Source organism: Tyto alba, unplaced genomic scaffold (assembly GCF_018691265.1).
Source record: "Tyto alba isolate M040663 unplaced genomic scaffold, T.alba_DEE_v4.0 Super-Scaffold_6, whole genome shotgun sequence".
NCBI classification, from domain to species: Eukaryota; Metazoa; Chordata; class Aves; order Strigiformes; family Tytonidae; genus Tyto; species Tyto alba.
In genome coordinates this window covers 27,528,942-27,555,973 of record NW_024881327.1, presented here as the reverse complement: position 1 = coordinate 27,555,973, position 27,032 = coordinate 27,528,942, and the positions used below count along the sequence as shown (strand labels likewise).

The following is a 27,032-nucleotide window of genomic DNA, read 5'->3' as shown; positions in this document are numbered from 1 at the left end:
GTCTCCTTGTGTTTGAAGCCCCATCTGCTTCTTCAATTCAGTCTCACTTATTTTCCCAGATTCAGCCTGCGGCTGGACCGTGCATGGATGTGAGGTCAGAAACCTGCTGCAAACATTGACCCCTCTCCCTTTCTGACTCCCCCTCAACGTGAGAGCTGCAGGATCTCCTTCATCCCTAAAGAGTAGCAAGAAGGTGGCATCTGAGGGAGTCCTCTCCCTGTCCCGGAGTGCTTCCCCACCTCTAAACTAAGCAAGCTGGAGACACATTTTCCCCTCCAAAAGCTCAGTGCTGCCCAGTGCCTCCACAACAGCTGTGCAGCTCTGTAGGAGTACCAGAGCACACCAATACTGTAGCACACACAGCCTGGCCCTCTCTTTAGTTCCCCTGTGTTTTTAAGGGAGACTTATGCCTACTACAGAAGGAGCATGCTTCAGAGGAACCAGGCAGTCCCACATATGAATTTCTGTCAACCTACTCAAACAGATGCACATAGCACTATTTGTGACCAGCGCGGTAATGAGACATTACACCTCACAAGGATGCTATGGAAATTAGCCGAAGACAGTCCCTGAAAATCTGAAGTGCTATGAATTGTTCCTTAATAATACTTACCAGTGAGTAATTTAAGGCACTGCAGATAGCAGCAAAACAACTGTGCCACAGAGGAATGGGAAAAGAGCACAAAGAATCAATGATGACCTATTATCAAACCTCTTCAGCAGAGCAGCCAGCACAGGGATAATACATGCTTACATTGAGCCAGCAGATTATTTTCATTAAAAAATTACATTTCCAGCATTTCTGAAGCTATTTTATATGACTGCTATCTATGCACAGCTGACAACCAGAGAAATGTATACATTTAGGAGGAGAAGAGGATTTTGGCTGCACATGTTCCTTCACACACATTTTCACAGCTCTGCTCAAGCAGTTCACCTTATTCCAAATTATGCAGCAGCAAATGAGAAGACCAAATCGGATGCTTTACACTTGTTTCAGTGTCTAATACCATGACAGCCACTGGAAGCTTCTGTGTATAAAATCAAGGGATTTTGTAACTGGAACTGCTTCATCAGCGGAGCTGGGATCAGTAACAGTCCATTTCTCACAGATTAACACATACTGGGACAGAGGAGACTTAATATTTGGCTGGAGGTTACCCAGATTGCTTGCCACTCTCACGTGAGCTCTGATGGATGTCAGCTTGGCAATTTAAGATGTTAAATCCCCCAGCTGTTAGTTCTGTTGTACCAGGTAGGCTCTGGCAAGGGCTATAGCTGCTATGGCAGTTCACAACCCAGCTCCTTGGCACAAGCCTCCTGTCCCTGGCAGCAGCTGCAGCAGCCTCTGGACCAGCATGGGTGAGATGCAGACACACATCTCAGCTGATAAAGGATCAGGCAAAAGGAGAAGACAAACAACCAGGGACAGTAGCAGCAAACCACTGCATCTAAATCACCCAGCGCTTGTCTGTCAGAGACTTCTGACTGCACACAGCTGCCCCACTCTAGCATCCTTCATTACAAATACAAGTGTTGACCTCACTGCACCACCTAGGAGATAAGATGGGATACTGTTATTACTCTAACGCTCTTTGTCCCTTTGAAGTTGCCAGTATCACAATCACGGTGTGACCTTGTGGACTAAGGTTGCACCTGCTTTCACTCAGCAGAAAAAAAATGATGCACTGACAGGACCACTCTGACAACAAATCAAATCCTCATTTGTGGTTTCTCTTCCAGCATCCCTCAAATTTAAGTGAAATGTGTTTCACTGTCACAGGAGAGGGAAGGCCAGGCTGCACTCTAATTTGGCAAAGTTACTTACTTATTGGCAAGCTACTATGTGTTTTACAACAGGTCTGAGGAGATTATCAGAACTGTCCCTTTGGTCTCAAAATCCTGTGTCTCTATGACAACTGTAATGCTGCAGCATGATTCAGGGATTGACACTGCAACACTGAACCATGTGTTAGCCTTGTCAGCAGCAATCTTAGAAACCACTTCAGTTGTGTGGGTGAACTGAACAAGCCCACAGAAACCTGAACAGAGCAAGTTGGGGAAAAGAGGAAGATTCATTTAGTCGTCTACAGTATAGAAAATGGCCATTCTGTCTTGACTCCACTGTTTTTATGGCTGTCCCTGCTTCATATAGAAATAGACCTAGAACTAAATGTATGGAATCCTTTGATGAAAGTGCAGCCAACTTAAGTGATATATGCACTGAATCAATAAAATACTCCATTTGAACCTCTACATAGTTTGTTGCCGGAAAAAAAACAACTGTGTTCATACCTAAACATTCATTATCACCTCTGTTGGCACAGAGTGGTCTGACAGAATGAGATTTGAGCAGATTTATCACAGCTCCCTGCCTGAGACAAGACTGCATTGATCCAGGGTATGATTGCATTTGAACTATCAAGGATGTAAGAACCTACACCTCAAACAAAAAGGGCTATTTTTATTAGAGACGAAAAACCTGTCTTAAATCCAAGCTTTCCCAGACAGCTTTTTCTTTGCCTGTCTGCAGGCACCAGATATCTAGCAATTTATTCATGCCTGGCAATAAAAATTTGCTAATGAATATGACTGTGCTGGTACCTGAGTCAGTAGGAGCTTTGAGCTGGATCCACTCATGTCTTCTCCCTAAAGTATCCAAAACCATTAAAAGGGCATCTGGTTTCATCCTGCTTCTTCTCACCAAGCATATCAAATTGCTTCTGCAGAAGGTATAATTTCTCCCCTTTCAAAGGAGCTTGTTGATCAGAGTATTCTAAAAACCAGTTGCAAAGCCCTTTCCCAGTAAAAAAAAAAAAAAAAAAAGGCTGGAAGGATGCTCAACTCTGTGCCTTTTTTAAGAGATGCGATCTTTCTGATGTTTCTAATGAGGACAGCTCCCACCTCTCACAGTTGCTTAGATTCTGCCGCATCTGTAAATGAAGAACTTCTCTCACTCACCCCCCTGTCAGACTCCCCCTGCTCCCCCGAGAGATGTGGCAGCCATAAATCAGTGTCCTGGCATCTGTTGCTTCCCTCAGGCCCTGCAAACCTTGGGGAAAAAAACATAATTTTCTCTACTTTGACTTGTCTCTGATTATTACAATGTAGTACTGGGAATAAGAACCCTCTTCTGCTTCTGGCCATTTCCTTTAACTCCTCTAAAATACATACTCAGCCTTAAATTTCTTTCAAAATTGGTGGACTATGAAGAGAGAGAGCAAGGTATCCGTTCCAGAACTGATCACTCAAGCAGTGGGATCTTTCTGAGATTAACTATCTGAATGCAAAAGGCAGAAGAGTTCCTGCCTGCCCATCTTGATTTAGTCTGCCAGCTATGGTTCTTAGCATTTCATCCAATTCATACCACTCACAATTCACCAGTGGACAGATGGATCTCCATCCATGCCTTCTTCTGGACTCTCACTGCTGCCTGCTTTATGACGGGCACAAAATGCCTTATTTCACAAGGGCTCTGCCATGGATCAAATGTCATATTCAAGCAACTAGCTCCCACAAACCCTAGCAAAAGAATAGTTAACACCAGAAAAACAGAAAATCACACTTTACCACAGCACACTCATAAAGCAAGCAAGACAGTACCATAGGGAACATCCCAGCAAGAGCAGGAATGGAAAACAGCACACACAGGTTGCCGGTTTGATTCCAGCATATATACTGCCCACTGGGACAGGAAAGTGACTACTCTCTGGGCAACACATTTTGCAATTTGAAACACACTTTAATAATTTCTGAAGACATTCAGATAATAGACCCTAGATCACTTTGTATACCATATGCAGAATACACACACTGAGCTTGTATCGCTGCAAATTCACGCTCAGAAGGATCGACCATGGAGACTCTGCAAGCACACAACAATCTGTAGGTCCACACTAACTTCTGACATAGCTGAAATGCCATCTTTCTGAGCTGCAGAGAACATGCTGGCAGCAAAACAAGAGTGGTTTTAAAGTTCCAGCATGAGCATCCTCAGCAGCAGTTTTAAACATCACTGGGAAAGAAATACTAGCACAGAGCTGTGGAGCTGAGCAAGCTGTTTTTCAGATACTCTGAGAGGCAGATTCACAAATAGCTTGTTGATATTGAAACTGAGAAATTAGCCAAATAGGACTGTATGTTTCTTTTTTTTCACATCAAAATTTAAAATATATTTTTGGCTGAGTTTCAGTCATTCCTTACTGCTCATCTTTTAAATCAGTCGCTAAGCTAAAATAATTCATTCTTCACAGTACATTAGTGTTAAGTCACAGTGACTACTCTGTTTCCACACTTTGGAAAGATTTCTTTCCCAGAGGACCATAAACCAGTTATTTTACTCTCACAATGTATTTTTACACTACACAAAAATTTAGAAGTTGCTCAGGTGCTGATAGTGTAGTCTATATGACATTCCCTTTTTGTTTTCAAAAAGATGGATATCCTGTCTCTATATGGATGCATAGATTTTGATAGCAAATACTTGATACTCAACAATTTCAGTGCATGAGCATGTGAAATTAGCCAAGTCACCTTTCTGGTATATCTTAAGCACTCTTCTGTTACACACAGAAGAATGCAGAGCTATTTTCACTGACTGCTCTTCTCATTTTAGTGCCATGTCAATAGCCTAAGAGGTACCAATACCGGTCAATATACCGATATGATACCCCCCAGGCCAGGGGAACAGCAAAAGGAAAAGCTGGGCTTGCTTTTCAAAAACAAGGGTTCGTTTAGAGCAGGCACTGATTTCTCTGGAAACAGCTGTGCTCTTAAATGAGTCCATATTTCTGCAGTCAGAGCAGCAGGAAAAATAATCTCTGCACCTGGTCATATCACATTTTTGGAAGAGCTGGCATATTGTGCTTTGAGATAATGCAGCTGTCCTAGGACATTACAGCCATAGGTACAGTTTATGTATTTACTTGTCTTCTGCCAAGGTATGAATTGCTGTATAAAACAAACAAAACCCAGAACAAATTGGAAGATTCTGATACTCGTGGATTCACCTGTGAGAATGAAGCTTTACCCCAAATTCATCCGAGCTTACACATCTTTTAAATCTTGAGAAATTCTGTTTAGTGCCTACCCACTCTGTGTCTTGATCTATACCTATGGCTCCTTGGCACTGCAATAAAACAAATAAACAAAACACAGCGCCTCAAACTGCTTACCTGACCTGGGACAACATCAACATTAAGTAGTTTTATTAAGTGGGCAGTTTACTCACGTACAAGTCCTCCAGCCATCAGGAGTCTGCTCTGCAGAACTGAGAACAGAATTGAGTCCTTCAGATAAAATTCTTACTGCTTCCTCCATTAGCTTTCTACTACCACTTCTAATATCTTTATTTATTTATTCTTCTTCCTCATAAATTTAAAGCAACAAACATTAAGAGCAAAAGTAGACTGTACAAGTAAACATCAGTTGTTAAGAGCAAACTAGAGTGTGTGGGAAACTTGAAGAAGAAAACACTGAGCATTTCAGTGGTGTTTGAAGAGTTCATTTATACTAATAAGATTTGGCAGCCCTCAATTCATCAGACTTCCATGGAAATAACAGCACCAAGTTTCCCAGACTGACAGCCCAGATCTCCCTGGCCACACAGGAACCATCCATGCAGAGGTGCACGTTGGTCTTCAAATACCTGTTACCATTGGCGTGCAAGCCTGGTTTGTACAAGGGACAACTGTCCATCAGCATGTAAATGGAAACTGAATTTGACAAGGATTCATTTCACACAAGACACCAGGATCAGGGCTGCATAGCCATAGTGCTGATGGCGAGGGAAAATGGAAAGGCTGCACAGTAACTCGAAGTACAGATCTGAGCTGATGAAGCAGCACCTAAAGGTTGCTAGATTGCTATCCAGTATATCTGTTCCTGCTCATAGGTGCAATTTTGGCTAATACCCTCAATGACTTACTTTTAACTCAGAATATATGGCTAACCTCCTCAGCAATCTACTTCAATTCTTGTTAATTTATATTCTGTAAGTGCCTATGAACACTAACCCAAGGAGAGTTCTTCCTGAGAAAGCACAGTTATTTAACATTAACATTTCTAATCCAAACCACACAGAGCATGACCGCCTTATTTGAATTCAAGTTTAGGGCTAAAGCAACAGAACCTGTAATTCAAATATTTCACGCAGTTACTGCGGGCAGGAATTTGTATCAACAAGATTAGGTGCATAGAAAATTATTTAGTGTCCTTTGGTTGCAAGATCTTGGACCTTTTCTCTCTATCAAGCACCTGCCCCTCCATTAACACCTCATATGAGTCTACTAATGAGCGTGTTCTGTGTGTCTGGCCTCCACACAAAACTGCAGATACTCAGCAGACTTTGTATATCAACCACCTAAAAAGCCTGTTCCTTGACTTTAGCCTGAACTTTTAGCCACAGAAACCCCATACTCATTCTTTAGTGCTTAAGGAAAAATGGCAGCCATAGCAGCATCACGGACATCTTGGTGTCCAAGAAGCCATTCATCTCCTCGGTGAAGGAATGTGCTCTGCTCCTGAACCCCGTCTGTTCATTGCCCAAGGGAACATGCAGCTCATTATGATCTTCAGCCCAGGCTGTACAATCATACCAGACAGGTGTGATTGCCCTAACATTTCTCTACATGGTGTGATTGCCCTAACATTTCTCTACATACCCGTCTTTACATACCTTATCATTGATTTGCCAATGTGAAATTAGTAACACAACATGTTGGTAAAGTATGCTATATTCCTTCTATACTTCCACTTCACGCACTTCAGATCTACCTACAAAATGAAGATGGATTGATTCTGTATAGTATTAAAGTCTATGGATGAAAAGTGATGTCTATTTGCTTAGTAGTAATGGAATTTTGCTATTTTCTACTGCAGTTTTGCTATTCCAGTCCTAATCATTGCTAGCACAAATACAGTCTCAGCAACACAGGTCGCCCAAAAAATGCTGGTAGCTTGCACTGCTTAGCCCAGCTGTGAACTGCAGCATGTATCATGGTGTAAAATGATACTGGCTTATCTCAGTGCCTTAGCAGAGGTAAATTTTTAAAATATGCATGCAGAAAAAGTGTAATACATGCACAATACATGTGCATTGTAAAATCTATTATTTAAAAGGGTCAATATTTAATTTTCAAAAGTCAGAATAGTTGGTATTTTTATTTGAAATTAGTTTTGTTTATAAAAGTACTTTTTTTCACTCAATTATTCTTAATTTTGTCTGAATGAAAATTTCCAGGTAGCTCAGCATAACTTTAAATCTTTCTACAATAGTTCATGAATTAAAAATTACTTATATAGTCAGAACAGTGAGTGAGACCACCATGAAAACTTCATTCTCTTTGTTTATCTAAAAAGCCCAAGTACAGTGGCCTTGTACTTGCCTCCATATTTACCTCTCTAAAAAATTTACATACCTGAATTAAGTAATTAAAATTTTAAAAGGATTTTCACCATCTCAGACAGGAGAACACAATATTGCATAGAAACATAAGGTGTACTTGCATAAGTCATGCTGGCATAAGTAAGAAACACAACAAGTCCGGATTCATCTGCAGTCCAAGTCCTGTTGAAAACAGAGATCCTACTGCCTTAAACAAGAGCAGGTTTTGGCTTGACACACTGGAACACAAAACAGATGGACCTGGATTTCAAATGCCTTTTTCACTGAGCACAACAGCTGTATCTAAAATTGGGGAAGTGTGCCTGGCAACTAAATGAGAGCACTTAGATGTAGATCTTAATTAGTCAAATGAAGTAAGTGCTCAAGGGCAAGATGTGTTTACAATACAAGCAGACAAAACTATGTACCATGCAATATTGACTGAACTAAATTAATTGAATGCTAAGCAGCTGGACCTCTGTTGCTAAAGTTTACATAATGTGCTTATAAATAGTGTTTTTCTCTTTTTAACTTTGTAAAGCAACTCGAATCAGGAAAAACTTCCAAGATTATGGCTCAGTCTGGGATAGCCATCTATTGTACAGCAGCTACAGATGAGAAAGAAAGATGAGGAAACTGAAGGGTGAAAAGAGTGATTTGCATCAGCCTTATAAACTCTACATAAAATGTGCTCCTGGCAGCACTGCAAGCAAGTTACCTTAGCCTGGTTTGTGTGGAGGTGTGGAAGTCCTTTGAGTTACCAAAAGAGGTGAGGGACTGCAACACTGGGCTTTCAGGAGAGGTCAGGTCTCTCTTGACACGCTGAGGTCTCTCATCCCAAGTCAAGCACTCCCAGCCTGTGCTGCCAGGATTGGAGTAGAAACAATTTGTGGACTGCATTTTGATGCTCCTGAAAATTGATTTTTTTTCCCTCCTCATCAAACAAGGGGGGAATGAAAGGTAGAAGTTAAGAAGAAAGAGGGGGGAAAAAACAAGCAGACCTCACCAGAAGAGGTCAGGATCTTTGGTTCAACTTTCTGCAGATTGAGATACAGCTGGTACCCAGTCTAAGTGTCCATTCAAAAGGAGAAGAAGAAAGGGAGAAGGAGAAAGCTCAAAACAGATTCAGGGAAAAGGCGTCTCAGAACAAAAGCAAGAGAAGACAACTGAGATTTCTGACACTTGCTGCTGGAAAGAAACAAGCCTTCTCTTCCCAGCTCCAAACTCCCAAGGACAGTCTGGTACCAGCAACAAGTGAACCTGAATGCAAGACAAGGAAACTATTGGGGTTAATCTCCTCATGCATAGCCTCTTCCCTGATTGCTGTGTCTAGCCTTTAGACAAGAACACAACAGCATGACTTCAGAACTTTGCTGGTTTCAACCCCACAGGAGAAGAGGATTCAAAGAAGCGAGAAACATGGAGGCAGTTGAACAAACAGTTCTTCAGCAGTTGTAACTACGAAAGTAACTAAAGTACCACTTTAAAACTTCATGCTTCAAAGCCACTCAAACTAGATTATGAGAAACTAGCTAAAGGTCTGTAAAAACTGATGTATGATGGCTCTGCTTATCAGAGCTGATCTGTTAACAGCAGTTGTGTAAGTATCGCAAGATACGCAAGTATCTAGTCTGCACAAGAAGACACTAGCCAGGAGCTCATGCTGCACACTTGCTTTGTCAGAAAAGTCAAAAAAGCAGTATCATTGCTGCTAATTTTGAGACTACAGGTCATCAAAATGTCTCAACTTCAAAGTTAAATCACTGGCACTGCTCACTAAACATTTGCATATAAGAGACCTCTGAGTTTTCAGTGACATGGGCATGAACAAGGTTTTCTAATTTCAATTTAATTTACAGGAATTACACAAGGATGTATAGAGTCAGAGGCTCTCAACATCAGACTCAGATCAAATATCTATCTCACACATCATCTTCTCTCTGACAGTGGCCAGCAGCACATATATATGAAGCTAGAACCCAACATAGGATATACATGCTGATATTTCCCCAGTAAACTCCTCCAGTAAGTGTTCTGCACTTTGCTACCCTAAATCAGAAATAGTATCACTGTGTTGAATAACCTGAATAGATTTTTATTCTATGAATATATGATAGCTTCTAAACAAGTATAAACTTCTGACACTCACATCACCTTGTGCACTGAATTCTGCAGTTTATCTGTACATTGTATTTGCCTTTATTTCTTTCAAACTAGCCACTAGACATACAATTTATCGCTTTCTTAGTCTAGAAATGTGAGGGATTGTGAATAATCATGCCCTGCTCAAGTTTACCATGCAACTTAGGATCTTACAGACTTTTGTCATAACATTCCCTCAGCCAGCTTACCTCCAAGCTGAAGAATCATGACTCAGTCAGTCCTTCCTTCAATGGAAGCAAGTCTGTCCTTAATCATCTCCATGGCCCTTCTTTGTAGCTCACAACTATTTTTGGGAAAGAGAGAAAACTGCATATAATAGTAAAGAAATAGCATATGTATTGGAAAGCATATGAAAATGCAAACAAAGAATTTTGCATTTGTTCTCCTTTCCTTTCCTAATAATTCCTTGGTTTGTTTTTTTTAATAGCTAATGAGAATGAAACACTTACAAGTGAATGGGAAAAAAATAAAAATACAAGTATGCCTTATAAGAGGTACTCTTGCACATGAAAGCCATGCTAGATAAAACATATTAATGTGTATTTCTGATTATGCACTGCATTATATTTATTTTAGGCTCAGTAGGTCCTTTTACATCACAGGCATAATCCAGTTGAAGCAAACAAATAAACCGGTAAGGCATTTTCAGTAAAAGTCTGACTACTTATCCAGAAACCTTCAATGTTTCCATCTAGTGAGATTACAGTGATACTAAGAAGCCCTGCTGTGTTAGTCATTAAAGAGATATTAAGCAAAACCAAACAATTCCTCTCCCAAAGGCCTTTCAACCTTGTATCAATTCTCACTGGCAAATGAGATTTAAAAAGTTAGAGGCAAAAAATGATAACAAGTAACAATGAAACAATATTAAAGGTATATTCACTGTAAGGCAAGGTTATAATTCTCTATCTGAACTAGATTAGGATGTTGCAAGAGTGACTTTATGCTGTAATAACATTTCTTTTCTGTTTCTAATGGATAGGAAGTGATGCTCCAACTGGGATGGAACAGATTGCCCCATACGTTAAATCTATTTTTATTTGTGAAACCTTCTTAAATAACTGACAATTTGTAGTACTCTAGCAGTCTAAGCAAGTTTTCATGTGGGTCAGTATTGCTTAGGCTAAATTCTGACTCATATCCCCAGTTACAGTCTGCCATCTGCCTATAGGAAGTATTTCTCAGTGAAAAAAAAAAAAAACTCACTTATAGATACAAACACCCACCTGAACACACCTGGCAAGGAGCCTTTTCAGGCAATTCTACCACCACAATGTTAACTAGTGGCATTGCTTTGCAAAACACATCTTCAGATCTGCAGTGTTCACATGTTGGGTTTAAGTTGAAATAGTACAATAAATTTACCACTGTATGGATCACCTCGGCGGTATACAGAAGAAATGCTTTATCTTCCTGTTTGTACACAGTCATAAGAATAGTAACTGTGCTAAATAAGAAAAATTATATTGTAAGAATACATTCAGCAACAAAGACTAAGCTGTTAGGAAAGGGACAATCCAGTAGTGATGGAAGAGGGTTGGGTTTCAGCCTCGTACCCTTACACAAGGCCAAACGATTTGGGGTCCACAGAGTGAAAATACTCTTTTAAAATGCCTTATTTAGACTCAGATCCCTAAGGCAGAGACCCTGTTGCTGAGTGTTTTGGAGTTGCCTACACTGGAGAATCAGAAGGAAAATGGGGGTCCATTTGGACATCTCTGTGGAATTGGTAATAACAGTAGAACCATGACTTTGTTATGTTAATGTAATACAGATCTTTATTTATCCCAGAGGTATTTGAGAGGGTAAGTGCCGTGGTGTAAAATAAAACAGCCTGGTGACATTAACATCTAATACACTGTTAACCTCAGCTATATCACGAAGTCAGCAACATTTCTAAAATATTTTTTTCTGTGAACAGCAAGATTTATACATAACCTATTTCTTGCCGTGCTTGAATCTAGTTACTTTTTAGATCTGTGGCACTTCTGCCTAAGTGTTCTCACTTAAATCTCAGCTGCTGGTCTGGAAGGAAAAAAAAAAAAAAAAAAAAAAATGAAGTGTTGGCAATTCAAGGACCATATTAGCATTTCTAGACGTTATTTTCTAGGGAGCAGAAGTTTAATATCTTAAGCTGAGCATTTAAACACATTTTAATGTTTTTGAATCTGAAAAAGAATCTAGCAAGCAATCAAAGGCTTAAATAGATCAAATCATTTTCATGGGAACTTTATTAATTTAAAAAAAAAAAAAAAAAAAGGCAGCAATAATTTATTTAGGTCAACAAAATCACACACAGAAATCCTGGGAAAATTGTTTCATTAAGTGGGCTAGACTGCTAGGGATGTCAGCCCAGAAATCAGGCCACGTTTGCTCCACAAACACCGAGCAAATACATCTAAACCCCAACGCAGCCTCCGTGTGAAGTCCGCCCATTAAACACAGCCGCTTACATTAAGCAACCCGGCGCACATCGTGCTCCGGGGTCTCTCCTCTAACGGGTACCAACTGCTGCCCGGCTAGATTCGGGAACAGGCGTAACCCCTCCGGGACACCACGTCTGGGGCCCGGCGAGCCACGCTGGCCCCGGGGCCGAGGCCCGACGCGGGGCGGCCGGCGGCGGCAGCGGGCTGGGGACTGTGGGCAGCGCTCCGGACCGGCCGCCGCCGCGGAGCGTGGGCGCCATCCCGTGGCCGCTGCTGGGCCGCGCTGGGCCGCTGCTGGGCCGCTGCTGGGCCGCGCTGGGCCGCTGCTGGGCCGCTGCTGGGCCGCTGCTGGGCCGCGCTGGGCCGCTGCTGGGCCGCTGCTGGGCCGCGCTGGCGTGGGGACAGGCGGCGCTGGGGGAGCCCACTACCCACCCGCGGCCCCTCCGAGCCGCCCATGCGTGCCCTGGGAGCGGCGGTGGACCTCGGCCACAGGCAGGTCCTGCACGCAGAAGCCAATTCTGATTTTTAGGGAACAGGCATAATTGAATGAGATTAACTCATGGTATTAAATCAGCTAAATGTCGTTAATGTTACGGTCTTAACTGTTTGGGGAAGTAATTCTAGACATCTGTAGTTAAAGTCACACCCACTCTCGAACGTAATTGAAATATTTCAGGTTCCCAGTATTTGGCTTCTATGAAATCTGTGTTCAGACATGAATGTCCAGTTTTAAGCACTGCTCTCTGTCACAAAAGCAGAGGCATCCCTTTAAAGCAGTGACACGGATATGTACGCGGAGGGAAAAAGATCACACAGAAAAAAAGCTGCTGAGGGAATACCTGGGAAGTACAGATAAGTTTAGTGAACAGATCAGCATGTTAGAGCTGGCCACTGTACAGACTAGACCCACTTTTTCTATCACTGAAACAGCTTTTCTTCCATTGTAAATGTTAAAGGCATCTGCTGCCAGAAATGAGAGTTTATCATTGCCTGCTAGCCAGAAGCTAGTGCAGCCTCACACTGAATGTTTCCTAATTTACATCACTACTGCTCCTCACTTGAAGGCACTATGCACTTCAAAAAGAGGGAGTGATCTGTCCTCTGCTAACTGTTCAGAGCTGAGATCAGTTCCAGTTTTTAAACCACAGCCAACAGTGTTCCTCTCGAGTTTGCTAGTTTGGAAAGCAAAAAACAATGTGAATGCCTGCGGAAGATGAAAGCCTCCAAGCCCTGCACCTGTGAGTCATAGTCAGCCATAAAAGCAATGCCTCTCACACACCTAAAACAATGTGCAAAGCACATAATGAAGGGCATCACACAACAAAAATCATCTCGCATCAGGGAATGGACTGCCTGGTGAGAGTTTACACCTTGTTAGTGTCTAGCAGAGTTATTACAATGACTGTCAAGGAAATCATGATTGTACTGAGGTTCTCTCTATATAAAACCATAGGATAATGTTCCTGCTCAATTACTCTTCTAAGAGAGTTAATAAATATGAATGCTTCTGACTGAAAAACATCACTACCCCTTTCTCATCATTTCCCCCACTTTTAACCAGAGTAAATTCAAGGAACAAATCAACGTATTAGAAACAGTGGTAGCACACACTAGTAGTATTTCTGTAGCATTTTGAAGTCTTTTTTAGATTTGTAAAGGTTAAAGACGGCCTGCCAGCAGCGATGGCTTCTCATCAGCTGAAATGTTCCATGCAAGGTTCTTGCTTTTGCTCAGTTGACTCTATAACCTTGTAGTTCTACTTTTCATTTAGTAACCAAAGTCAAAGAAATCTTTTCAATTCTAGTGAAAATCACATTTGCCTACATTATAAAATTCCTGTAACCTGGTTTTGAGAAGGTCCAGCATCACCACACACTGTACGTGTGCAACCCTTTTGTAGGAAGTTGTGCCTGTTTTCTTTTTGAAATCTGCCCTGTGATATCCCAGGTCTTCATTTGGTACCATTGTGGTTTTAAGAACTAAATCTACAGTATTGCACCTTTGGGGAAGGGAATTTTATCTGTAATAAGGTGCCCAAACTATTCCCTCTTTTGTCAAGAAGGCAGAGGAACTACAGAGAGGCTGGCAGAGGCTGCCTAAGGAAACTGCAAATAAACTCAGGACTTGCTGAGGACTGGAGACCGCTCCTTTCTCTGCCCTGGGTCCCAGCCCATGTGCATCAGCCAAGGAAGCAGCACAATCGGAGCAAAATTGGAGGGAGGGGTGTGAGAATGGCCCCAGGTGATGATGGCACAGAACAGAAGAATCAGGTTCACCATTTTCTTCCAAACCCTGAAGCAGAACCCAGGATTCTCACATCTAAACCTTCACCTGTGACTTTGCAGCAAGTACCTGTGCAACATTTAGGTAGTGATGCACCTTTGTCTTTTATTCTAGCCCCTAAAGCCAAAGAAATAGCTATGAGTGTTACCTCATGTAGAGGATATCTGTGTGGTATTGAGTCTACACATGATCAATACCCTTTCAGTATGAGATGACAGTTTACCATTTCTTCTGGTTTGTGCCATCTTTTTTAAACAGGGAAAACGTTCAAGAGATATTTTTTATAATATAGATTTGAAAGAAAATGAAGTTAAAACTTCCATTACAATCTTAGTCTTGGCCTTCTAAACTGATTTAGCAGTCTTCCTTCCCTCCTTCAATCATTCTGTATTACACCCTACGTGTGGCTCATGTTGGCGCCATGGTTTGTGTGCAATGCTTTTAAAGCGGCTACTGAAGTCCCTCTACCAAGCAGCTACCTTGACCTTTTGCAGTGAAAAGCTTTTGGCTTCTACCTGGAAGGAACTAAAACCAGCCATTCAGAGTGCCTTGTGTGACAGCCCTGCGATGGTACATTTAAAAAAAAAAGTTAGCATAAGTAATGGGAAACACAGTTTTAAGCAAACAGCAGCGATCCATATTACACAGGTTAGTACAGCTTCAGGAGCAATTCAGATAGTTCACAAACCATGGCACTGAGCAGTTCACAAATAAGATATGTGAACACTTAACCTTGTTCAGCCTGTCACTGTGTGTTTGCATCAAAAGGTATCTGTTCAATAACTGCAGACTTTCCAAGCAGTCCCCTGAGCCTGGCAGCAAGTTGTGAGAGCTTCTCTGATTGTCACCAGGGAAACTATGGACCCGGTCTGCATGTGGTCAGCCTTCCAGAGATGAGGCTGTTACCAGACACCATTATAGGAAAAGGCATCTCAAGAATAATTTCCCTAGCTAGAAACTGCATTACCGGTGCATATGAAAGGGTAAGTTCTAACTCTGTAGAGGCTTCTGATGCTACGGTTGGTTCAGCTGGCAAAACTACTATCAAGTTTTCTAAAGCTTTGAGTTCAAACACATGTTTTTATTTGATCTGTGTTATGTGATTTAAACCTGATTAAATACAACACCTGAAGGAAAAGTCTAAAAATAGATAAGATGTTGTTCTCTCCTTTGGTAGATATCTGGAGAAAGTAGTAAAATGCAGTAAATTGGAACCAGTTTAAGTATTAGTTCAAAAATGTCATAAATTATGAGGGTTTTTTTTGATACTCAGTCATTTTTGAGTTTAATCAAAATGGTTTTGAAAACGGTAACAATAATGTTAACATTCCCAATGGCAAATTAATTTTTAATTAAATTATAAACATTGCTGTGAAAAGGAAAGAGAAGAAACATGTTAGTTTTAAAGTCAAAAGGAAATAGTCCTATGATAACAGACGATCAAAGACTGCATCATCTACTTAAAATATAAAATGCTGCATGAATATCAAAGGGATACCTACAGCTCTGACAGGCATTGTCAGGTACAGGCACCTGACTTCTTCTAGAATCATCTTTGCTTCCACTGGCTCCAAATTGTATTTTGTGACAGCCTGCATAGGAAATCAAATGCAAACCTGGGAACGGAGCCTGGTTTTACTGTCAGAGCTCCTCCTAAACAGTTTAAAAATTTTGTTGATTGTCCTGGTTTGGTCTGGAAAAGAGTTAATGTTCTTTTTTGGTAACTAGAATAGTGCTGTGTTTTCAGCTGCTACTGAGATTTCAAGGAATCTCCAACTCCTCGTGTCCTGCCCGTGCACAAGGGCACAGGAAGCAGGGAGGGAGCACGGCCAGAGCACCAGACCCAAATTAGCTGATGAAATATTCCATATCATGGAACGTCATGCTCACTATATAGAGGAGGGGAGGTCGGGAAGGGTCTCTCTCTCTCTTCTCTCTCACTCTCTCACTTCTGGGATTGCGATTGCAGGATCTTGGTATTTTGGGATGGCTAGCAGGGAACGGGCTGGGTATTGGTCAGCGGGTGGTGAGCAATTATATTGTGCGTTGCCTGTTTATATTTTCTATTGCTGCCATTGCTTTAATTTTATTATCGTTATTAAACTGTTTCTATCTCAACCTGCAAGTCTCCCTTTACCCCTACAATTCCCTCCCCCACTCCCAGGGTGGGGGGAAGGTGGGTGAGCGGCTGCAGGGTGGTTGGCTGCAGACCAGGCTCAAACCACACTGTTTGAGTGTGCTCAAACACTGATGTTATATCAGTCTGTTGGTAAATTGGCCAACTCAAGCCTGAATTAATAGTAATAGTGTTAGAGATAGCTAAAGATTGATCTTTAATCTTAAATTCTGTTCTTGTTTTCTGTTTTCTCCCTTTTGACACCTAGAAGCTTCCCCCTGGGTACAGAGGAGGCTAAAGTGGCTTCTGAATAACACAAATGTCGCACAACAGAAGGCTGAATTCCTGATTAACGGCAGCTCCTTCCACTTTAACCACAACTATTTAAGACAAGTAGTAAAACGAAAAGAAAAATCAATAATCAAATTGTGCCTCTGTTTCAGATGGATACACTACTGATGATATTGAATTTTACTGGAATGGAGGAGAGTCAGCAGTAACAGGAGTTAATAACATCGAGCTCCCACAATTTTCTATTGTTGATTACAAGATGGTATCAAAGAGAGTGGAATTTACAACAGGTAAGCACTGACTAGTTAAAAAAGCCTCTTCCCCAACCCAGAAATATCAGTGTCTAACTTTTATTAGGCATTAGTCATTATATGACTTCTTTCTTTCAGGAGCATATCCTCGATTATCACTTAGCTTCCGGCTTAAAAGAAATATTGGATACTTCATTTTGCAAACCTATATGCCTTCCACGCTGATCACAATTCTGTCGTGGGTATCTTTTTGGATCAATTATGATGCCTCTGCAGCCAGAGTTGCACTAGGTAACTTCCTTTTCAAAATCACTGAACCACACAGATACTTGTTGCATTTGAATACAGTAGCATCGAATCCATACGGCTGATTGCAGCAGTGTTAATTGTGATCTTCATTGTTAGGAAGGCAGAGAGGTGACACCTTGCCTACATCTGAAGTTCTTGCTCTATGGTTAGGTTGGGATCCTGACTGACTTCCAGTTGTCATAATGGTCTTTGGACCAGGCCAAAAGTATCTTGCTTCCAAACTGAAGCTTAAAGGTCTAATTCAGGCATCTAAGGGTATCTACACTGTGCTGCATCAACATTTCATTGATGTTAAAAAGTGTCCTCCCATGCCACATGCGTGGCTGGAATGAATACTCAAGATCCTACTGACATCAATGGAGATATAACAGCTTACACCAAATAAGCCTGTTTTACCCCTGTGGTCAGTTATTTCCCATACCATGCTCCTTCCAACAGCTTTCCAGAAGAACCAACATCTTCTGCCACCATCTGCACTTTAACAAAAATACATTTTTCAAATTCTAAATGCCAGAAAGCCATTTTGTCCCACTTCTAATTTGCTCCACCTCTCTGTAAATTCAACTCATTACACCTGTGCCTAGAGCTATTATCTAGATGCATTAATGACCTGTGATTAAAACAGACTAAAAATTTCATCCAGCTATAACAAAACACACAACAACAAAAAGTAAAGAAAGAATCATGCAGTGGTGGATAACACGAGATGGAAATGCTTTACTTGCAAGGATCCCTTTAACAGGAAAAGCTGTTTTGGTACAGGCATACATATCTCTTCATCAAAGACTATCACTTTATCACAAAACTTCCCTTTGTCCTTTCAATCCTCTGGTTTTAGTCAAAAGCTAGATACTTATTCCAGTTCCCCAGAGCAATTCAAGCCACCCTATGAGATCAAGCAGGGCTACTGCTGTAAATAAAGCGAGAAGGATTTCCTCACATAGAAAGAACAGTGATCAACTCTTTGCTATCCGGGTCAGCTAACACCATGTTCCCCAGCAGAGTTATTGTAAAAATTAAAGCAAGATCTACCAATATAGCCTGGGCTTATGAAGGCTATTTCATTCACCTTCCATTGCATGGAAAGCCAAGGAAGGTGCTATCAGCAAGCCTGCAAGGATCTTTCTTTCCAGTCCTGCAAAGCACAGTCCCTTGGCTGTTAAGTATCTGATCCCATAATTAATCCATCTGCATGAGAAGTGCATGGTAGCTGGGCAACGCTGCCGTTATGGATTTCATGCCCAAATCTCCTCCCTGTGTTGTTAGTCAATGTCTTTTTCTTCCTTTCACAGGAATCACAACTGTGCTGACCATGACCACCATCAGCACCCACCTCAGGGAGACCTTGCCAAAGATTCCCTATGTCAAGGCAATAGATATTTATCTGATGGGATGCTTTGTGTTTGTGTTCCTGGCCTTGCTGGAATATGCCTTTGTAAACTACATATTCTTTGGGAAAGGACCCCAACGTCAAAAAAAGGCAGCAGGCAGGGCAGGACATGCTGCAGGTCAGAAGAGCAGACTGGAAACAAGTAGAGTCCAGGTAAAATGTTCAAGCTAACTTTTCAAACGTTATTTCTGCTGTGACAATGTTGATCTATATGATGAGAGAGATAAATGCAGTTTGAACACATATGCAAAAGTATTTAAGATTGTCTAGAGAAAAATTGTATTTCAAGGAGATTAAAGCAACATATGGTTTGTTCTGTCTTCAACTGAAAACAGAGTAAGAAACTACAGAAAATGCAAATGAATATTCAGAACAAGCATTTCTTTGCAGTACAGAAGAAATGTAAGGAGTACAAGGGAGTTAAATATTTACCATTCCAACTGTATATTTCTTTGTTCTAGAAGGTGGTATAGAAACAATGTTTATTTTATATTTCCCCTTTACACACAGAAACTTCTCAAAAAATATAAACAAAGACAGACACTATTGCTTTAGTGAGTCTTGAATGAAGCTCACACCACTGAGCTTCCAGTAATGCAAGGAAGATGCTGCTAGGTTATAACAGCTTTCACAGCTGTCCAGATTTTTCCTTCAGGCTAAATTCAGTCAGACCACAGCTACCCCTTCTTAAAAAACAAGCCAGACAAACGCAAGGAAGTAATACTATGGACATTTTTTTTAATAGGGAAAAGCTTAATTTAGCAGTACGTGACTGAATACTTGCAAACTTCTATAAAACTCTTTCATTTTTTCCCATTTTTTCTGAAATAAACATTTCCTTCAGGTCTATTTGGCCCAGTCTGACTCAGAGGAAAATACATATCCTAATGAGCCAAAAATTTTTTTTTGTTCTCTGCTTTACTTACAATATATTACTTCCAAGTATTAATGAGATCTTACTCAAGCTGTCATAAACTTCTGTACTGTTGTGGCCTGAGGTGATAACATTTGGACAAAATTGTGTTTGAGCCTCCTGTTCAGCTTGGAGAATGAGACCAACACATAAAACTCTAACAGGTAAGATTTTGGCTTGATGGATGGCTGCAATTTCACATACATGTCAGGAAGTCCATTTCCTAAACTGTTACTCTGTTAGTTCTAGAGTTGTGTGCCTTGTGTCCCAGAATCCACACCACTACAGCCAAGCATCATTAACAGAGTCATTGTGTCTCAGTTTCAGTAAACTTATGAGCCCATTAAAAGTACATTTGCCTCTGGTCCCTATACATAGGAGATGCTTTATTGCAGTGGGTGCACAGATTCAGTTCAGACTTTCCGCAGTCTCCAAGGTCCCACAAAGTACTGTCCTCCACAGAACAGAGGAAATAAGCCACTCCACTATGGATTGCTGTGTGCAGACACTGTCTATCCATTTATGCAGAAGATAAGGAAGGGACAAAAACCAACAAAACCCACAAACTCTGACCAGCCACCTCAACAGCTCCTGAGATAACCCAGCCTAGGTGAGAAGCACAGGAGGGTTCAGGATGAAGAGGGAAGCAACACTTCTTCAGAAGTCATCCTTGGCTTCATGGGCCCCAGTGCACTGAACTGAGTAAAGGATGAGAAAGTGTAAAGCGTAAGAGTGCAGGTAAGCTTTTTTTCCTACATATTTGGAGAGTTTGTTTAACTAACAAAAAGCCATAACTCACAACTAAAAGCTTTTGTCTAAAAGTTACACTGGGAAAGGTTACACTGAGACCAGTACTCAGAGTGGGATGGAAGGTATTTACAACCACATTTGTACTTTCAGGGTACCACATGTAGTACACACCAGCATTTTTCTGACAGAAAATGGAAGGCATACGTGCTTTGTACCAGGATTTGTAAGTGTTCACACTTCAGACTACAATTCCATTATGTGACTGAGAATGCTTTAAGTGAACAGCCTGCTTTCTCCCTGTACAGTGCTGGTTTGTGACTTTAGATACACATATATATGCAGTTACAGATAGACACACACATGTGAATGGATATCAGTGGATTTTGTTATCCCACTGGAGATACATTGATGTGGGACCCTGTGAGCATTTATTTTACTCAGTATGGAAATGCTGATGTCCAACAGCCATGTTTCTGTCTTTGGCAGGAAGGGTGCACACGACCGGAGCAGTGGGACACAGTAAGGTTATGTGATCTCTAGTGAAGACAGGTCCCAGCCAGCCCCTCTCCATCATATTTTGAGATTTTTCACGGGTATTATGATGTCTGTACCAGAGCAGGGGAAAGGTTTTTTTGAGCACAAAAGAAGTATAGCTGTAAGTATATACAGCTATAAGATATTTTTTTCCTTTTTACTATTGACCCACACCACTTATCCATACAGGGACCTATAACTTATAGAAGATACATAACAGTGCTTCCTCTCTCTGTGCCAGGTGAAGATATTGCTCATTCCCATCTGACATGCAACGCCCATGACTAGAAGCATTGAAATTCCTTCAGCAGATAACAAAAGCATTAGATATGTGAGCAACACTCAGCAAACTGACCGTGATATTAACACAGTATAGAGGAGACCATATGGAAAATGAAACCATACTGCTGTGTTTCACATGTGGCTGTTCCTTGCTCTACAGACTGAAGAAGGTGGAAATAAAGCTTCTCCAGTTTCATAACTTTATACCATTTTAATTTTTAATATGAAAAAAATATTAATTTGTAGTAATCAAGCTTTCTGTTTCTCTGAATAAAGCATAACAACTGTTTATATCTCTTTGTCCATTTGTCATAGCTAGATGTCACTGAGAAAACCATCGTAATTATGGATAAATAGGACAAACCACCCAGCAAGAAAATATTTACATAGTCCATTCATGCAACTTCTTCTGTTTCCCCAGACAATTATAATGTGAATAATCATTACAGAGAAGATGTCTCTTAAGCATGAGAAAGAGGTAGGATGCAGTCATAATGTGAGTGAGAAAGGGGCTGAGCCATCAAGGAGCTTATAAATAGCAACACAAGGCAGGTGATAGATGGTGTCTTGCTCCCCGGTTCTGCACAGCATCACATTTTCCTTTCAAACCACAGGCTCCAAGGAAAACATAATTTTCCAGTACAGTGGCTACTGGAAGGAGAAAAAGGAGGTAACACATAACCACACAACTAGCTCAAACCTTCAAGTAAATCCACACCTGGATAAGTATATCCCTGTTAAGCACAACCTGTTTCTTTGCAGATCAGATTGTGATCTGAATTTCTTCCAACAAGACAGCTTGCATGAGTACCATGGCCCTGATTCTTTCATCTTAGGAGAAAGAAAAGGTACTTTTGTGTTGAGACAAAACAAAAGTTCTTACCTTTTATCTCCCAACAGCTAACATATAAAAAGTAGGTAGGTAAAAACCCATTCCAGACAACCCTAAGCATTTGAGACCCATCCTCTGTCAAGGAATGCCAACATGCTCTTCCCTGAGAGCTAATTACTTTTTTATTTTTTTATGTGGTCTACAGAAGACCGTTGCTTTGGGTTTTTTTTATTACTTTAACTATTTTACATTTACAATATCATTTGATGCTCCTAAGCAGAAAACTCATTTTCTAAGTAAACATACAAGCCAGATTATTATTTCTTTGTTAAATGCTTCCTGAGCACATATCAAGGATTTTCCATCACTGATGAAGATTCATATAGATGTACCTGTGCTGATTTAGGCTTTAAGTAGTTCCAGTGAAAACAAAGAATTTAAAATCTATAAACTCAATATAGATACACACTCAATATAGATACAAATGTCATTACAAGAAGCATCACCACATACATGAATCTGAATATTTAAACTTTGATAATAATACCAGATGACTATCACGTCAGCTTTAGATGCTGTGACATTGTCCTCACATATTCTTCATGATATGTTCAAAAGACAAAAAATCAAAAACAAAAAAAAACCAATTCTTCAGCTTTCTACAACTTTAGGCAAAATTTATGCATTGTGCAAACAAGGCAAAATGTATATGTTCGTGCAAACACATATTTAGGCTCAGAATATCTATTAAGCAAGAAATCCTGTTTTCATCTAGTCGGTTTAGGTAATAAAATTTAGGGCATTCCAGTTAACAAGATGGTATTTGAAAGAACAAATGCATTGTATCCAAGCAAGGAAGAACTACTCTGGGTTTGATACAGTTCATCTTTCCTACCTAAGAAGGGGACTGAGATACTAATCAGGCAGAGAGTTAGTGGGCCAGAAAACAGCATCCCCATTTTTTGTCATGCCATCCGATGCAAATGTGTTAAAGACTGTACAATTGCAGTACATACCTGATGTGGAGGAAAGAGCCTCATCCTGAGACACAGGGTGGAATGAGCTAAAGCCTCTGTGCTGTTTCTGACGTACAGGCTTCCTCCAGTGCAGGACTAACAGCGAGCCTCAGATGACCTTGTATTAAGGAAAGGAGAAAAGATTTTAAGACAGAAAATTTACAGCTTTTACTGTGCACATATCTGCAGTTAATTCATTCTAACATTAACATAAACAAAACTAATAGCAAGTCTTTTTGGGTGATGCCTTAACAATTTGTATGTTTTCCAGATTCCTATGGGAATTTGTAGAATTCATATGCTCCAGTAACAAAACCTCAGCCACGCAAGTCTTAAGAATATTTTGGGCTGAACTTCAGTAAATTCTGAAAGGGTTTCTAACTACGTGAGAAATTAATTATTTGTCCAGCTTCATGTTGCATGAGCAGAGAATTTGTCCCAGGTACATAAGAAGAGCTTTTATACTTCTCTGAGCTAATTTATTCAAGATCAGCATAAGGCCCTTTGCTCTGAATTGCAAAGACTGCAATTCAAAGACTCAGTCGCTTCATGTTGTATACAAATCATCTTGCCTAAAATGATTTAAATAAAACTCATTTTAAAATAGAACAGGCCCATTCATAACACTTAAAGCAGGAATTCATACACCACTTGGCTTATAATAAACAGTCAGGGCATATTAGTTTAAGAAACATCCCTATGAATCACTTCAGAGTGTAGGCAGTTATGAGTTGTCTTCACAGAAGAGAAGCCATAATAACTGCTTAATGATGCTTGCACTACCGTTACTACTATTATAACACTGAAGTCAATTAGCTTAAACATTAGATTATGTAATCAAAGACAGCTCAAAGAGCTATTTCATAAAACTGGGAAGAAAAGGTTGACCTATCAAAACTTCTGAGAATTAAAAAAAAAATCTCTTTTTACATGGAGACGACACTGAGATCGTTGCTTTTTTTCACAGAAAATGCCAGAACTTAGGAGCAATTTATGGCAGTCCTCTGGGGAGTAAGAAACCCTAATTTGGATTTTCCTTCTGCTTAAATTTGAAGACTTCACCTAAAAAGTATAAACTGGGTAGCCCATATCTCAAGTAAAGATTGCAAACACCATGCTGGTCTGTGAGCAGCTCACCTCTCAAACGCACAATATATGAGATTTTCCCACCAAAACAGTGATGGGAACTGGGATGCTCCCCCTGAATGCTCATTTCAGCATGTACACAATCAGTTGCTAAATCTGACTAGAGCATTTTCTATCTGTGGTAAATTATTACTCCATTTAGAAGACTTTTTTCCCCCACACAGCTCTCCTGGGTGGCTTTTGTACAAATAGCCCCTTCACATCTTTGTTTTCAGTTAGTAAGTGCTTAGTCTGGCTCAGTGTAAATACGCCAGCAGTCATCACGTAACTTTTTCTCCTTCTGGTGATGGGAAGGAACATCTTCCACACTGCTGTCTGGAACCAAGGCTTTCTCTGGCTTCCAGCTTTTCCCTGCAGCAACCCCCAGAGACTGGATTTCCCCGTGTGCTCTGCCTGGAGTTTTTTCTTGAACAGAATTCAAACCTGCTGCGGATTATTATACCACTTCCTAGCTCTGCTATGTCTTGCTAAAAATGTAAAGCTGAGTGCAAACAAAGCATTGCATATCACCGGTGCTTCACAAGACTAGATATGTCAATAAGTAGTTTCTTTTTTTCTTGTTACAAAGGCATCCCCAGACAGCCATGGTATAGATTGTAATGTATTTGGGATAGGTCCAATGCCACAGATTACAAAAAACAATTTTAATAGTCAAGCCTCAAGGCAAAGTCTTTGAAGTTTCATTTAAGAGGTCTATGTCCTGATGTGCATTTCCCTCATATGAGTTACAGTGGATGTTTAAATATCTGGAAATTTGAAACATCTAGGAGGCCTTTGTGGAGAAGTCTGGAGTCATTCTGGAAACACCAAAAAACTTACAGTCGTTCATGGTTAATTACATTCATACATAAACAAGGCAATGATATTAAAATATTTTATATATATGTATATATAATTGTTTGTGCCAGATATGTGCATACTGGTTGCAGTTTCCAGTTCTTTGCTTAGGTACTTAAGAGAGTGCCTTGACTAACTTACAGCACAAATAAAGCAAGTGATAAACATATTGAAACAGCTGCTTCTGATACTGACATATAAGAATGCAACTGAATGTAAGGTATCATTGAGTAAAATGGATTATTCTATCTGCACATGAGTAAGTTAATGGTATGCTGTGGGGAGTAGGGATTTCCATTAAACTGTATAAAATGGGCAGAGACAGCAATATTTTATCTTCCCCTTGAGTACATGAAAGCTTCAGGTACCAGGTCACCAGAAATTAAAAATCAGTATTTCATAAAGACCATGATCTAAGTTAAAGATAAAATTAGAAGAGTTCTACTTTACAGGGGATGAGATGGATAACTAACTGAATTAAAAGATCCCAGACCACCAGCCAGGTCAGGATGGAAGGTACTTAGATGTTTAATAGCTAATTTCATACTAGTGAGGAAAGTGTACTCAGTATCTTTTCACTTTTGTCAATGCTGCACAAGACATGACTGTCACTGCAGTCCCAGGAGCACCTCGGCAGTAGAGCCAGAAGGTATCCATCCATCTGGGAAACACCTTGGGCTGGCTGAGGAACTTGTCTAATTCACATTCCTTCCTTGACACAGGTTGATCCCCATGGAAACATGCTTCTTAGCCCACTTGAAATACGAAATGACGTCAGCAGCTCAGATGCATTCACGAGCCTCCGTGACCCCCGAGCCACCACGTACACGTACGACAGTGCCAACCTGCAGTACAGAAGAGCCACTTCCAGCAGAGACCTCTACAGTAGGAGTGCTCTGGACAGGCACAGGCTTCATAAAAAAGGACGCTTACGAAGAAGGGCATCCCAGATCAAAGTCAAAATCCCAGATTTGACTGATGTTAACTCAATAGACAAGTGGTCCAGAATGGTCTTTCCCATCACATTTATTCTTTTCAATGTTGTTTACTGGCTGTATTATGTCCACTGATTTATGCAGTAATGTTACCATAGACTAACATAATTAGACTTGTTTCTTTTCCTTCTCAATTTTAACTCTGAAGAACTGCACTAGCTGTAATGTTACATGTTCAAGGTAAGATACCCAGCCTTTGAATACTTCTAGATTTAAGCTTTAAATAAAAAATAAAAACCTGAAAGCAACATAACCCAAATCCAGCCTCACCACATTCAGATTAGAATAGTACAGATCTGCTCTTAAAGAGCATCTTCAGAAAAAGCGATATACCTCCATTTTTACAGAGTTTATGCATCACCCATGACCTTTCCGTACCTGCTTTTATCCTTTTTTTTTAAGTGGAATATAAATTATTCCTATTGTATTTATTACCACTTACTGGCAGCCCACAGCAGCACGCTTCCAAACAAGACAATAAAACTCAGAGTAGGAGTTATGTCACAGTCTTTCAGCATTTAGAGTGTAGAGAAATTTGAAGAAATAACTCTTTGAAGGATTATAACTATTACATCACACATCATTTCAAAGTTAATAGTTATACTAGGAAGTATTTCCATAGTGTCTGTGAGAAGTATCACTCAAGGAGAAGTCAATTCACATTTTCAGAGAGGCAGGGATCTTGAAAAGAAGGAAAGGTAGCAGAGACAAAACCCATTGAGTTTCTAACTATGGAATCAGCTGATTGGATCTAACTGGAATTTTGTTCTTTCCACAAAGTAACAAAGTTGAAATTGATGAGAAAAATTAAGCCATCTGTAATTTTGTATTAAAAAGTAGAAAACAAACATGTGTTCATTCCTGGAAGCAACTACCAAGAGATGTCCCAGCCCAAGAGTGGCCACTTTTCTTGACTCCCAGGTTTCCTGTGGCTGGTAATTGCAAAACATTCTCCCAAAAGTTGGCAGATGTCTGGGAAGAGATCTGAGGACAGTTCTGCACACAGTTTCCTACAGATTTCCTTACTCTGCTGAGGAACAGGAGATACGTCTGAGTCTTAGGGCACACCGGCAGCGTTGGGTACACTGCTCCTGAGGAGTTGCCTCTCCCCACG

The 27,032-nt window shown here is 40.5% G+C and overlaps 1 protein-coding gene across 6 annotated transcripts in view; it reads left to right on the top strand.

The window, feature by feature from the left end:
• Window positions 1-26,715, top strand: part of GABRB1 (gamma-aminobutyric acid type A receptor subunit beta1) — a 136,754-nt gene extending 110,039 nt beyond the window's left edge. Inside the window, exons 6-11 of one of the 6 annotated variants that reach the window (XR_006167039.1) lie at window positions 16,816-16,953; window positions 17,053-17,205; window positions 18,516-18,766; window positions 19,989-20,264; window positions 20,763-20,931; window positions 21,052-21,715. Coding sequence is in view for 3 of the 6 variants with exons in the window: in XM_042808270.1 (XP_042664204.1) it covers window positions 16,816-16,953; window positions 17,053-17,205; window positions 18,516-18,755; window positions 25,348-25,366; window positions 25,609-25,993 (935 nt within the window). In the remaining 3 variants the exon portion in view is untranslated. Of the gene's footprint in view, window positions 1-16,815; window positions 16,954-17,052; window positions 17,206-18,515; window positions 18,767-19,988; window positions 21,716-25,347; window positions 25,367-25,608 lie in introns of those variants that run through there. The other 5 variants (XR_006167040.1, XR_006167038.1, XM_042808270.1 and 2 more) reach the window with 5 other exon arrangements.
• Window positions 26,716-27,032: the final 317 nt, after the last annotated feature.